Source organism: Rhinoderma darwinii, chromosome 1 (genome assembly GCF_050947455.1).
Source record: "Rhinoderma darwinii isolate aRhiDar2 chromosome 1, aRhiDar2.hap1, whole genome shotgun sequence".
In the NCBI taxonomy this organism is placed as follows: Eukaryota; Metazoa; Chordata; class Amphibia; order Anura; family Rhinodermatidae; genus Rhinoderma; species Rhinoderma darwinii.
In genome coordinates, this window is record NC_134687.1 from 124,190,058 (window position 1) to 124,204,203 (window position 14,146).

The following is a 14,146-nucleotide window of genomic DNA, read 5'->3' on the forward strand; positions in this document are numbered from 1 at the left end:
TAAAAATACTCCTTAAAAATGCTAAGAGGAGTATTTTTACTATGCGGGAAATTTTTTAGATCAACCTCTGATAACTGCTGATCAACATGGGTTAGAGAAACCAGACCTGCGGCAATCTGAAGACCTATTAGTTGAAATTGATTTTTTCTGATGGCAAATACTCTCAGATAATCTGTTTCATAAAGAATAAAACGCTTTAAAAAGCTTCTCAGAGACTTTGTGTATTTTAAAACATCCCTGTCGGGACTTGAACCCAGAAACTCCTGTGTCCCAGGCAGCAGCTCTTCTCACTGAGCTTACTGGTGCTGCTGGACAGCTCAACTGCTGAATCAGTTGTCTAGTTTCTCATGGCTTTTGCCTCTCTGGATACCCGGCCTTCATTACCTGATTGGTCTCACGCTTTTGGCGTACTATAAATGTCTAGCCCTTACCCTTCCTGATTGTCAGACTATTGAGCTTGCTGCCTGTAGTCTAGTTCCTTTCTAGACTGTTGCTGCTCATTTGTGTACTGAACTTGCACCGTTTCCTGACCACGTCTCTGCCTCCTACTACAAGCTGTTGCTGATTATCTGTGTACGGACATTGGACGGTTACCTGACTACTCTTGCTATTGTCACCCCCCTGCCAGATTATTTCAGCCACTGGATTCTAAATCTGCTAAATGGTTGGCATAGCCATTAAGGGGGCTTAGACAGTTTAAATTCCATAATATCTCAGTCTGATGAGTTAAAGGGGTTCTCCAATTTGGAAAATCCCTACTTGTTAGAAAAGTCCCTTGACAATAAGCTGATCACAAAAAGTGTCCCCTGCGGAGTCAGGAGAGGAGGATCCTGAACAGGGAACACCCTCTATAAATGCGCAGTTCTCTAATAGGGTATGTGAAAATGTGTTTTCTAAACTGGACAACCCGTTTAAATTCAATCCTTACACTTGTGCTACACCCATTGAACATAGGTCATTTTAAATATTTCCCCTAGACTTTGTTGCCACCCAACATCAGGAGTGTGGTTAATAGAGCAGTAGGACAGACTTAGGACATTAACACGAGCGTATCAGACTCACGCGCATGAAAAATGCACGTGAATCTGGTCCGTGTGTGTGCGCGCGTGCGTTGCGTTATGCATCAGTGTGCTTTGCGAGTGGCATGCGTTATTCACGCACTCGCAAAGCACATTTTTTTTAAAAATTATTTTCAATCTAATTGATGCGCAAATCACGCACCGCACACAGATGTGCATCGGTGCGTGGTTTTCACGCACCCATTGAGTTCAATGGGCACGTAAGTGCGTGAAAACGCACCAATATAGGACATGCAGTGAGTTTCACACAGCGGACGCTCGCGGCGTGAAAACTCACATGTGTGAACGGCCCCATTGAAATCAATGGGTCAGTGTGCTGCGCCGGATTTCCATGTGCAACACATGGTAATTATTCACGTTCGTGTGATTGGGTCCCTATGTGACGTTGTTTACATGAGTCTACCTGTACACTCCATAGTGATTATTCCTATGTAGCATATAAAATGGAATACAGAGAGAGACTTCAGTGCAGGAGATTTTAATTAAGAGATATATATATATATATATATATATATATATATATATATAATATAAATGTAAGCTAGTTAAAGGCAACAACCACATTGGATCGGGACATCCTACTGTCCATATTAGCTGGAGAAGATTAACTAAACCATCATTGTGAATGTAAACACAGACCATTATTAGCAATAGAAGATGCAGAGCGGTATTATGCTGTAACTGGAGTCTCCGGTAAATTATACTGTTGGTAGACTTGCGAACATTAAATGCATGCAGATACGAAATAATATGAATATTAATAATGCCGGCTCTTTAAAAAAAAAAACAAAAAAAAAACGGACAGAGTACAATTTTTATTAGGAGCATCAGATGCACAGAATTATTCAAGAATGGACATGTATGTGCAGTGTGGAAGCATTTTCCCCAGAATATATAAACCATTATCTGATCGTATAAAACATTTCATAATGTGCATCCGCAACTATATAAGCAGGACCAATGCCACCAATAATAATAATACTGTGTATTTAATACTAATCACTTCACACAGAACAATAGCACAGTAAAACATAATGAAAATAAACTGTGGTGTCATAAAAACAACTCTAGATACATCTTACTTGCTGCTTGAGCCTACAGATCACTTACATGAAAGTGCTCCCCCTGCTGCACAGATGAGCACATACTGAAAAAAGTGCATTCAGCTATGGAAAGTAATACAACACGCTGCAATATTCATCAATGCCTCCATGCCTTTTTGTAGTGTAGGCAGGGCCGGCTTTAGGTTGGATGGCGCCCTGTGCGGGACTCTATTGCCGCCCCCTACACAAACCAAAAATGAACCACACATATAGACACGCTGGAACATATATACCGTACATACATAAAGACAGATATTTATACATACAGGCAAATATACATACACACATCTGGAATATATACATACATACATACATACATACAGGTAAATATATAGACATACAAACACATACACACGCGCGCGCGCACACACACACACACACACACACACACACACACACACAAGTACATAAAAGGCACATATATACAAGCACAAAGACACATTCATAAACAGACCCAAATATACCCACACAGGCACATATATACACAGCACAGATAATGTAGTAGATGTTACCTGCAGTCCTATGTAACACCACAGATAACACACAGTAAATAACTGAGTACAGATAATGTAGTGGATGTTATCTGCAGTCCTATGTAACACCACAGATAACACAGTGATAACTCTCTGAGTAAAGATAATGTCGTAGATGACAACTATACCCACAGACACACACACACACACACACACACACACACACACACACACACACACACACACACATACATATATATATATATATATAAGGGCCAGCAGGGTATAAAGGGGGCAGCAGGGTATATAGGGGGCAGGACAGATATCTTTGTTTTATCTGTTCTACTTTAATATTGAACACAAACTTTTACAAGGAGACAAACACATGCAGACATATACACACACACACACACACACACACACACACACTAACATATACACATACAAACAGAGACACATACTGTATACACAGAGAGAGGCACACACACACACACACACACACACACACACACTCTCTCTCTCTCTCTCTCTCCCCATGCTGACAGGCTTTGTGCAGGACGGGCTGTGGGCCGAGCTTCCTCCTCTGCTCCTCGGCTCTTATTTACTCCGTGTGTGTAACTAAGAACAGAGCAGAGTAGAGGCAGAGCCCAGTGGTGCCCCCTACATGCTAAGGCCGGCCCTGAGTGTAGGTAAGGTAAGTAAATCTTTACAAGCATGGGACCGAAAGATAGCCAGATATATTAAAGGGTTGTTGGTATTATGGGATTGCATTTGTCACGTCAGTGGATGCAGCAGACAGAGTAAATCCCTGTTCGCACAGAGTTTTGTGACATACTTTATGCCACGGAAACCGCTGCAAAAAACAGCCGAAATTGCCTTTCATTGTTTTATATGGGAGGTGGAGGCGTTTTTTTTCCTGCGAGCAAAAAAGCAGCGACATGCCCTATCTTGAGGTATTTTTCTCCTCAAAAACTCAATTGAAATCAATGGGAGACGGAAAAACGGCACAAATGGGCGACGCGTTTTTTTTGTGTGTAAATTTTCTAATTCGAGAGCATAATAATCAGGGGCACAGAAAGAAAAAAGCCAGATAGAAGACACGCAGGTCCAAAATATTGCATCAAACAATCAACCGAGTGTGGGAAATCAATATTGGAGAGTGGGGAAAGAGGAAAATAAAGAAAAAGAAGAGAAAAGAGAAGGCCGAAGCAGTTTGACGCGTTTTTCCAGGCAAAATGTTCTGCCTGCAAAAAATTCTGTGTGAACATACCCTAAAAGTGCTCCTCTTATTTTTAAAGAGTTATTTCAACCAAGGAGTAAAACATTTGCAGGAATTCAACTTAATTGTATATAAGCACATGGGAAAAACCAGATACTCGCTCACTCTATAAATGGTACAAACATGACAATTGCTCTATCACTTCATCCACAATTTATTACATTGGCACTGCATTGTGAATGGGTCATAATAATGCACCACTTAAATTAATGGGGATGATGAAGCCAATACCTTTCTATGCCATACAGTAGTATAAAATTGGTGCACATACATGAACCGAATACCATTCTATGGCATACAGTAGTATAAAATTGGTGCATGCACATGAAGTGGATACAGTGTATGCCATACAGTAGTATGTTGGTGTACATACATGCCTATGCCACACAGTCAATATTATATTAGATATTTGCTATAAACCCATCTTCTACACAATACATCTACCAGTAATGTGTCAACACCTAGGCCTATCAACATGACAAGTTGTTTGTAGGATGTTAAGACATATTGCTTGCAGCACCCTGAAATGTTACAGGAGAGTTGGAACATGTGCCCACTTGGCACTGAAGTCTGAACGATCTTTTTTTTAATCAAGTATTTCTTTATTAAAGATTTTGTTAAACAAATAACATACGAAGTACATACCCCTTAACCCCTTAATGACCAGCCTATTTTGGACCATAATGACCAAGCTATTTTTTACGTTTTTTAATCGTCGCATTCCAAGAGCTATAACCTTTTTATTTTTGTGTCGACATAGCTGTATAAGGTCTTGTTTTTTGCGGGACAAGTTGTATTTTTTAATAGCAACATTTTGAGGTACATATTTATTGATTAACTTTTATTAACTTTATTTTTGGGGGGGGGGGGGGAGAAATAGAAAAAAATCTGAAATTTCGCCACTCTTTTTTGCGTCCTAAATCTACGCCGTTTACCGTGTGGTATAAATAACACAACTTTATTCAGCGGGTTGTTACGATTGCAACGATACCAAATTTATATAGTTTTTGTATGTTTTACTACTTTTACACAGTAAAAACGCTTTTTTTTCTAAATTATTTGTTTTTGTGTCTCCATATTTGAAGAGCCGTAACGTTTTTATTTTTTCGCCGATGCGGTTGTATGAGGGTGTTTTTTTGCGGGACGACTTGTAGTTTTTATTGGTACCATTTTGGAGTAGATGCGACTTTTTGATCACTTTTTAATCACATTTTTTTAAAGTCAGGATTCACAGAAAACAGCAATTTTTCTGTCGTTTTTTATTTCATTTTTTACAGCGTTCACCGTGCGGGTCAAATAATGTAATAGATTTATAGTCGGGGTCGTTACGGACGCGGCGATACCAAATATGTGTAACTTTTTTACTTTATTTTGGCTTTTTAATAGTAAAGCAGTTTGTAAGGGGAAAAAGTGGGTTTTTCATTTTTTTTCACATTTTTTTTATTAACTTTATTAAACTTTTTTTTTTACTAGTCCCACTAGGGGACTATAACATGCGATTCTGCGATCGCTATTATAATACACTGCAATACTTCTGTATTGCAGTGTATTATGCCTGTCCGTTTAAAACGGACAGGCATCTGCTAGGTCATGCCTCCGGCATGATCTAGCAGGCATTCGCTCCAGGCAGACCTGGGGGCCTTTATTAGGCCCCCGGCTGCCATTGGAGACACAGACACTCGGCGATCGTATCGCTGGGTGTCGGTGGGGGAGAGAGGGAGCTCCCTCCCTCTCTCCAAAACCACTCAGATGCGGTGCTCGCTATTGAGCACCGCATCTGAGGGGTTAAACGGGTGAGATCGATACGAATATCGATCTCACCCGGCAGAACAGGGACGCTCCTAGCCCTCAGCTGCCTCTGGCAGCTGAGAGCAGCGAGATTTGACAGCTCCCTGCTCTGTTTACTTATTCCGATGCCGCGACGTAAAAAGTCTATGGCATCGGAATAAGGCCCGTTAGTGACAGACGTAGAAACACGATGGGCCGGTCACTAACGGGTTAAATACACGTACCGAAGAATGACTATCACCGTACCAAAATAGTCTGCAGCATCTGCACTCTATCTCCAACTGATTCCCATCCCACCCTTTCCCTCCCCTCCCTACCTGGTGCACCTGAAACATGTTCGGATTATTCTAAAACATGCACATTCTACACAATCATGTGAGTTATACATATGATGAACCTATTCCACACCAATATCAGGCATTATGAACATCCTCAATATTAAATACATACCTATAATATGCATAGTTAAGAAATATAGATAAGTAGGAACATTCCATATTATTTTGTCTAGAGTCATAGTAGAGGAAGCCAGTAGTGAGTTATCCAACCACAGGGCCCACATTTCTTCAAATTTTTTACTTTTTAGATATATAGGTTTTTCCATACTAACAAGCCAATTTATTTTATCTACAATTTCTTTATGTGTAGGGGTTATTTCTTGCTACCATTCTTGAGCTATCAGCTTCCTTGCCATGTACAATATTTAAGCTATGACCGTTTTAAACACTTCAGAGCCCTGTAAGTCATCTACACTACCGTTCAAAAGTTCGGGGTCACCCGGACAATTTTGTGTTTTCAATGAAAACTCACACTTATATTTATCAAATGAGTTGCAAAATGACTAGAAAATATAGTCAAGACATTGACAAGGTTAGAAATAATGATTTTTATTTGAAATAATAATTTTCTCCTTCAAACTTTGCTTTCGTCAAAGAATGCTCCATTTGCAGCAATTACAGCATTGCAGACCTTTGGCATTCTAGCTGTTCATTTGCTGAGGTAATCGGGAGAAATTTCACCCCATGCTTCCAGAAGGCCCTCCCACTAGTTGGATTGGCTTGATGGGCACTTCTTGCCTACCATACGGTCAAGCTGCTCCCACAACAGCTCTATGGGGTTGAGATCTGGTGACTGCACTGGCCACTCCATTACAGATAGAATACCAGCTGCCTGCTTCTTCCCTAAATAGTTCTTGCATAATTTGGAGGTGTGCTTTGGGTCATTGTCCTGTTGTAGGATGAAATTGGCTCCAATCAAGCGCTGTCCACAGGGTATGGCATGGCGTTGCAAAATGGAGTGATAGCCTTCCTTAATCAAAATCCCTTTTACCTTGTACAAATCTCCCACTTTACCAGCACCAAAGCAACCCCAGACCATCACATTACCTCCACCATGCTTGACAGATGGCGTCAGGCACTCTTCCAGCATCTTTTCAGTTGTTCTGCGTCTCACAAATGTTCTTCTGTGTGATCCAAACACCTCAAACTTCCATTCGTCTGTCCATAACACTTTTTTCCAATCTTCCTCTGTCCAATGTCTGTGTGCTTTTGCCCATATTAATCTTTTCCTTTTATTAGCCAGTCTCCGATATGGCTTTTTCTTTGCCACTCTGCCCTGAAGGCCAGCATCCCGGAGTCGCCTCTTAGCTGTAGACGTTGACACTGGCGTTTTGCGGGTACTATTTAATGAAGCTGCCAGTTGAGGACCTGTGAGGCGTCTATTTCTCAAACTAGAGACTCTAGTGTACTTGTGCTTTTGCTCAGTTGTGCAGTGGGGCCTCCCACTTCTCTTTCTACTCTGGTTAGAGCCTGTTTGTGCTGTCCTCTGAAGGGATTAGTGCACACCGTTGTAGGAAATCTTCAGTTTCTTGGCAATTTCTCGCATGGAATAGCCTTCATTTCTAAGAACAAGAATAGACTGTCGAGTTTCACATGCAAGCTCTCTTTTTCTATCCATTTGGAGAGTTTAATCGAACCCACAAATGTAATGCTCCAGATTCTCAACTAGCTCAAAGGAAGGTCAGTTTTATAGCTCCTCTAAACAGCAAAACTGTTTACAGCGGTGCTAACATAATTGCACAAGGGTTTTCAAGTGTTTTCTAATCATCCATTAGCCTTCTAACACAGTTAGCAAACACAATGTACCATTAGAACACTGGAGTGATGGTTGCTGGAAATGGGCCTCTATACACCTATGTAGATATTGCATTAAAAACCAGACGTTTGCAGCTAGAATAGTCATTTAGCACATTAACAATGTATAGAGTGTATTTCTGATTAATTTTATGTTATCTTCATTGAAAAAAAACTGTGCTTTTCTTGCAAAAATAAGGAAATTTCTAAGTGACCCCAAACTTTTGAACGGTAGTGTACGTATCCCAAGATACAAACATACCGCAACATTAGGATATTAACAGAATAAAATGAATTAATAACATCCACCACTTCAGTCCAGAAATGCTGAAGCTCTGGGCACGACCACATCATGTTTATAAGGTCAACACTGGTATCTATTGCAAGTGGGAGAGTTTAGCAGTCCAATGTCAAAAAGGAACTTGGATTATATATCACTGTGACCAGGGGCGTAACTAGGAAAGACTGGGCCCCATAGCAAACTTTTGACTGGGGCCCCCCTCCCCTTGGTGTCACACAACCCCCCCCCCTTGTAGATAGTGCCTTTTTTACAGCCCCCCCCCCTGTAGATAACGCCATACAGCCCCCCCCTCTGTAGATAGCGCCATACATCCCCCTGTAGAGAACGCCATACAGCCCCCCTGTAGATAACGCAATACAGCCCCCCTGCAGAGAACGCCATACAGCACCCCCCTGTAGAGAACGCCATACAGCCCCCCTGTAGGGAACGCCATACAGCCCCCCCTGTAGGGAACGCCATACAGCCCCCCCTGTAGGGAACGCCATACAGCCCCCCCTGTAGGGAACGCCATACAGCGCCCCCTGTAGGGAACACCATACAGCGCCCCCTGTAGGGAACGCCATACAGCGCCCCCCCCCCCCCCCTGTAGGGAACGCCATACAGCCACCCCCCCTGTAGGGAACGCCATACAGCGTTCCCCCCCCTGTAGGGAACGCCATACAGCGTCTCCCCTCCCAAAAAAATGCGACCTACAGTGTGTCCAACAAAATACATGTATCCCCTCTCCACAGGATCTCCACAGGATAGGGGATACATGAGTGATCGCTGGCATTGATAAGGAGAACGGGGGACTGAAAGTCCCCTGAACTTCTCCATGACAAACCTCGGACTTCCGGCGTCTGCGCAGCTCAATAAAAATGAAAGGAGCGCTGGTCACGCATGCGCACAAGCGCGACCGGCGCTCCATTCATTTCTACGGAGCTGCCGACATAGACCCCGGAAGTCCGAGGTTTGTGATGGAGAACTTCAGGGGACTTTCAGTCTCCCGTTCTCCCTATCAATGCCAGCGATCACACATGGATCCCCTGTCCTGTGGAGATCCTGTGGAGAGGGGATACATGTCTTTTGCTCTATTTTGCGCCTTCAGGACCAGACACCGTTTAGCCATTTTTAGCACGTGTTAGTTAAATGGCTATAACTTTTTTATTTGTTGGGCTAACGACGTGATTTTTGCGACGTTTTTTCCGTAGATAATGCAGGTTTCATTTTTTATCGTTTTTATACACAGCTTTTTTGCTATTTTAGAATTTTTATTCATAAAGTTTGAAAATAATAGTAAAAAAATAAGCTTTTTTACATTTCAGCTATTTTTTTTTTGGTAATAACATAGTTAATAGACCTTTTATTTGTGATCGTCATTGTCTACCGTAAATTTTAATATATTACATGTCCATATTAGGGTAATTGGGTCAGCGCTAGCTTTACAACAATGATTGGCGGGGGGGGGGGGAAAGTTTTTTTTTGGGGTGGGTATTTTATGTGTATTTATTATTTATTTTTTTTTGCACTTTACTTTATTATTTTTTTATTACTATGGTCTGTCCCTCAATGGTCAGAAAAGACCTTTGGGGAACTTTATATATTTTTTTTCTTTCTTTTACACCATGTTTTTCCACTGTAACTGGAGATGCACAGCAGCCCCAGTTACAGGGGAAATCAGCCCTCTCATAGTGACGATTGTCACTAATAGGGCTGTGCTGGGTCTAGTAAGACCCAGCAGCAGTCTGTCACTAACGGCACCCGGCGATCATGTGACCAGTCACATGATCACCGGGAGGAATAGAGACACTCCGCTGCTGCTGTCTCTATTCCTGTACACAGCGCGCATTCAGCGCTGTGTACAAGTGATCGGAGAAGACAGAAGCAGCGAAAGCTGCTTCTATCCTCTCCTCAGGGTCCCCGGCAGTCACCGACAGCCGGAGACCCGACATTCAGCTGCCCGATCGGGCAGCAAGTTAAAACCCGAGCCGTAGAAAGTCTATGGCTCGGGTTTTAAGGACCCTGACCGCTGGCCGTAAAAATACAGCCAGCGGTCGGGAACCAGTTAATGGCAGAGCGGGGAGATACCTCCCTGCTCTGCCGTAGTGTTCAGTGGCGTCCCGCTGTAGCAGCAGTAGCGGCTGCTAGCGGAGTCTCCGGCCATGGTGGGGGCCCGTGCCGGCGGGCGACACGGGCCCCCTCATGCCGCGGGCCCCGTAGCAGCCGCTACGGCGGTAGTTACGCCACTGACTGTGACATTCTATGTGCCTCACTAAGCGACAATCTGGGGATATAAGCAACAATCTCTTGCCACTGTCCATCTTCTATAGGGCCGAGACCTCTCTCCCACTTTTCTTTAACGGTTAAAGGGGAATTGGAATGTATCTTTTCCAATAGAAATTTATACGCAATAGATATAAGCCCTTTAGATTTCTCTGCAGAACCCACAAGAGTACCAACAGGATTATTAGTGCATGTACCTAAGACTCATACATGGAATTCTGACTCCGGAGCATGTCTGAACTGTAGGTATTCAAAAAAGGAAGATCTTGGTAAGGCAAATTCAGATTGTAGATCAGAAAATTGTTTCATTACCCCTTCTTTGTATAATTGAGTTAACCACTACATACCCTTAAACTTCCATCTGCCAAAACCCTCCAAACTAGGAACTTCTGGTAAGCCTGGATTATCCCAAATGGCAGTAATTTGAGTATGTCCTGTTATACCCAAAAGGGTCTTAGTCTTTCTCCCATATTCTATGCAATTGGTATATTGTGGGAAACTGTCTAAAATGTATCCGAAACGTATTAGTATCAAGCGCTGCCAAAAGAATATCACAGTGTATGAAGTTTTTTTAGCAGGTCTCAAATGTATTTGTGGTCACCTAGCCCCCAACTCCAAAGATGTTGCAGCTGTGCTGCTAAATAATAAACCCCAGGATTAGGAAACGCCAATCCATTGTCCATCTTAGACCTTTGTATGGTGTCTAATTTAATACGTACATGTCCCCTCTTCCAGATAAGATCTCTAAACAACCTACTGACCGCGATAAAAAAGCGTTGGGGTATCCAAATTGGAGAATTATGGAGAAGAGAGCGCAACTGAGGCATCCACATCATCTTTAGGAGATTAGCGCGGCCCACTATAGATAGGGGCAAGCTACACCAGGCGCCTAGTTTGTTTCGCAATCTCACAATTAAAGGTTCTAAATTAAGACGCTCATAATTGGTCAAATACCGTTGAAATCTGCACTCCCAGATACTTAATGACAGTTGCACATCTTAATGGAATCCGCTCACTTTCCAGAGCAATGAGGGTCTCATCCAGCGGCAAAAACTCGGATTTTGCCCAATTAATGGACAAACCGGAATATGCTCTAAACTGTCCAATAACGGACATCACAGCATCCAACGTTTGTCCTGTATCTAATAAGAGCATGTCATCGGCGTATAAAGCTATCCTTTCCTCCACTATACCTCGCCTAAAACTACTACCCTGGATATATGCTAATCCAAGCCGCTAAAGGTTCTATGGCTATCGCGAAGAGCAGGAGAGACCAGGGACAACACTGTCGTGTGCCCCTGCCGAACACCTCGGTCAATCCCCCATTAATCCTCACGTGCCACTGGAGCCTCATACAGTAGTTGAACAGATTTTATGAACCTTTCACCAAATCCCAAACATTTCATGACCTGCCACAGATACTCCCATTCTATACTGTCAAAGGCCTTGGCTGCATCCAAAAGAGCATATAGCCCGTCTCACTATGTTTTCCACTGGTATCTACAAATTCAAACATAATCTCCTAAGGTTAATAGAAGTCGATTTTGCTGGCATAAAGCTGGTCTGATCCGGATGTATCAATGATGTTATTATTTTAGATAAATGTACAGCCAAGGCCTTTACAATAATCTTCACATCAACTGGGAGTAGGGATATCGGCCTATAAGAGTCTGGTAATAGTTGATTCTTTCCTGGTTTCGCCAGGACCACAAAAATAGCCTCCTTCATGGAATATGGCAAGGAACCTGACAGCAAGGCCTCTTCGTATACCTTCAGCAATTCAGGAAGAAGCACATCCCCTAACGGTTTATATAATTCCCCCGGTAACGCATCTATCCCAGGAGCCTTATTGTTAGCTAGAGACATAGTAGCATCTTGCAGCTCCTCCAATGTCAGCGGAACCTCTAAGAAATCCCTAACAGTCTCCGAAAGTGCACCCAAGGGTATGTTGGATAAAAATTATTGTATCTGGTCAGATGACATGAGCCATCTATATTTATAGAGACCCCTATAGAAGAGATTAAAAATCTCAAGTATGTGAGCTGTGTCAGTTACTAGAACACTCTGGGGTGTATTCATAGAGGACACATGTGAGGAACCTTCCTGTGCCCTGGCTATTTTGGCTAACATACGTCCTGCCCTATCATGGCAACGTTACATGGGGCTGCCCCCTTGTTTCTAATCATTTAGATGACTTGTTCGCTATTTACCGTGGCATTAGACGGGTTAAACGAGTGGAATCCCACTGAAGTGTCGGCTCTAACACACAGCCGACACACTCGTTCTATGGAGTAGGCTCAGCCCGTGAGCTCCTTTCATACCCCCATGGGTATGTGGGGAAGGGGTTAAAGAGGACTTGTCACTATGTCATAAGTTGAAGCAATTTACTGACCTGAACAGCGCTTTCTCCCGGATTCCAGCACGGTTTCTTTTTTTCCTGGACCTCCCTGCTCCAGAGATATGGCCCACTGTTGTGCTGGCTCCCTATAGGCTAATTTGGGTTGTTCAGGCCTTGTTGGCAATATCTCTGGTACGGGGGTCCAGGAAGAAAAGAAAAATATCGCTTAAATCAGGGAAACAGCAGTGTTCAGGTCGATAAACCAGTTCAACTTATATGACCTAGTGACAGGTCCTCTTTAATGGCTATTTATATATTTCTGAAGCAAAACTTTAAAAGTACCACACAAGAAAATGTGAAAATGATAAAATTGAATCACATTTTTCCCCCCATTACCTTGATGTCTCATACTGTTTGACAGTAATGAGCGTATCTTCAATTGTCTTGTTCACTAGTGTATTTACACTGGAGATGAAAAAATTGATGGCCCCCAGAAGAGTTTCTCCATTTTTGGCAAGAAGTTTCTGAGTGTCTGCATTGTATCCAAATTCTTCCTAAAATACATCAAAATGCAAAACATCACACACAAATAAATAATAATAAACAGTTTGCCAAAAAGCATAAACCAAGAAAAATGTAGAAAATAACTACAAATGGGTGGCACTCCTTGCTTTTATATTTTCTTTGCTATATTCATTCCCAAATGCTAAACTACTGGAGAGGAGGAGGGGGGCTTTCTACAAAATGTAGCTTATTGTTGGGGGTCCCAGCAAGTCTGATAAACTTATTGTCAAGGGACCCTTCTAACAAGTATGGATTGTCCAGAAACCGTGGACATGAGATGGTCAGAAGGATCCTTACGGCTAGCTTAGAGGTGCCTTTATACACCACAATTTTACAACCCATCGATGAACGCATGTCTGAGGATCTGTTAGACATTTCCCTTGTTCATCCTCACACAAGCCATGTGCTAGGCAGCAATGCCTGGTGTAAATGCTAAGCATCAAGCTGCATTTATATTTACGGATTGTGCCACCAACCCTGATCATTTTTGGGGCAGCAAGATTGAGGATTATCAATGTTCATCTTCTTCAGTCACACTGGTTAATTATTGTTATGATAATGCAGAACAAAGATAGGTAACTGCCTAGAGTAACACTCGGCCGGTGCAGCAAGCGCCGATCAACGAGACATCTTTGATCGGCGCTCATTTACTCCTGTCACACGGAGCTATGGATGGGGACTGGCGATCCTTACTCCGATCGCTCGTCCCCAGACATCATCATGCCGGCAGCGAGTCTCCCTACACAGGGAAGTGTGAAGCAGACAACGATAATATTTTACTTTTTTTAAAACTATACGATAAGCAGATGATCGAGCGTTTGCTCGTT

The 14,146-nt window shown here is 42.6% G+C and overlaps 1 protein-coding gene across 4 annotated transcripts in view; it reads right to left on the reverse strand.

The window, feature by feature from the left end:
• The window catches only part of ARFIP1 (ARF interacting protein 1), a 135,343-nt gene that overhangs the window by 22,291 nt on the left and 98,906 nt on the right, over positions 1-14,146 (reverse strand). For all 4 annotated transcript variants that reach the window (XM_075860348.1, XM_075860346.1, XM_075860345.1 and 1 more), the window contains one exon: positions 13,152-13,309. In XM_075860348.1, the coding sequence (XP_075716463.1) occupies positions 13,152-13,309 (158 nt within the window). The remainder of the gene's footprint in view (positions 1-13,151; positions 13,310-14,146) is intronic.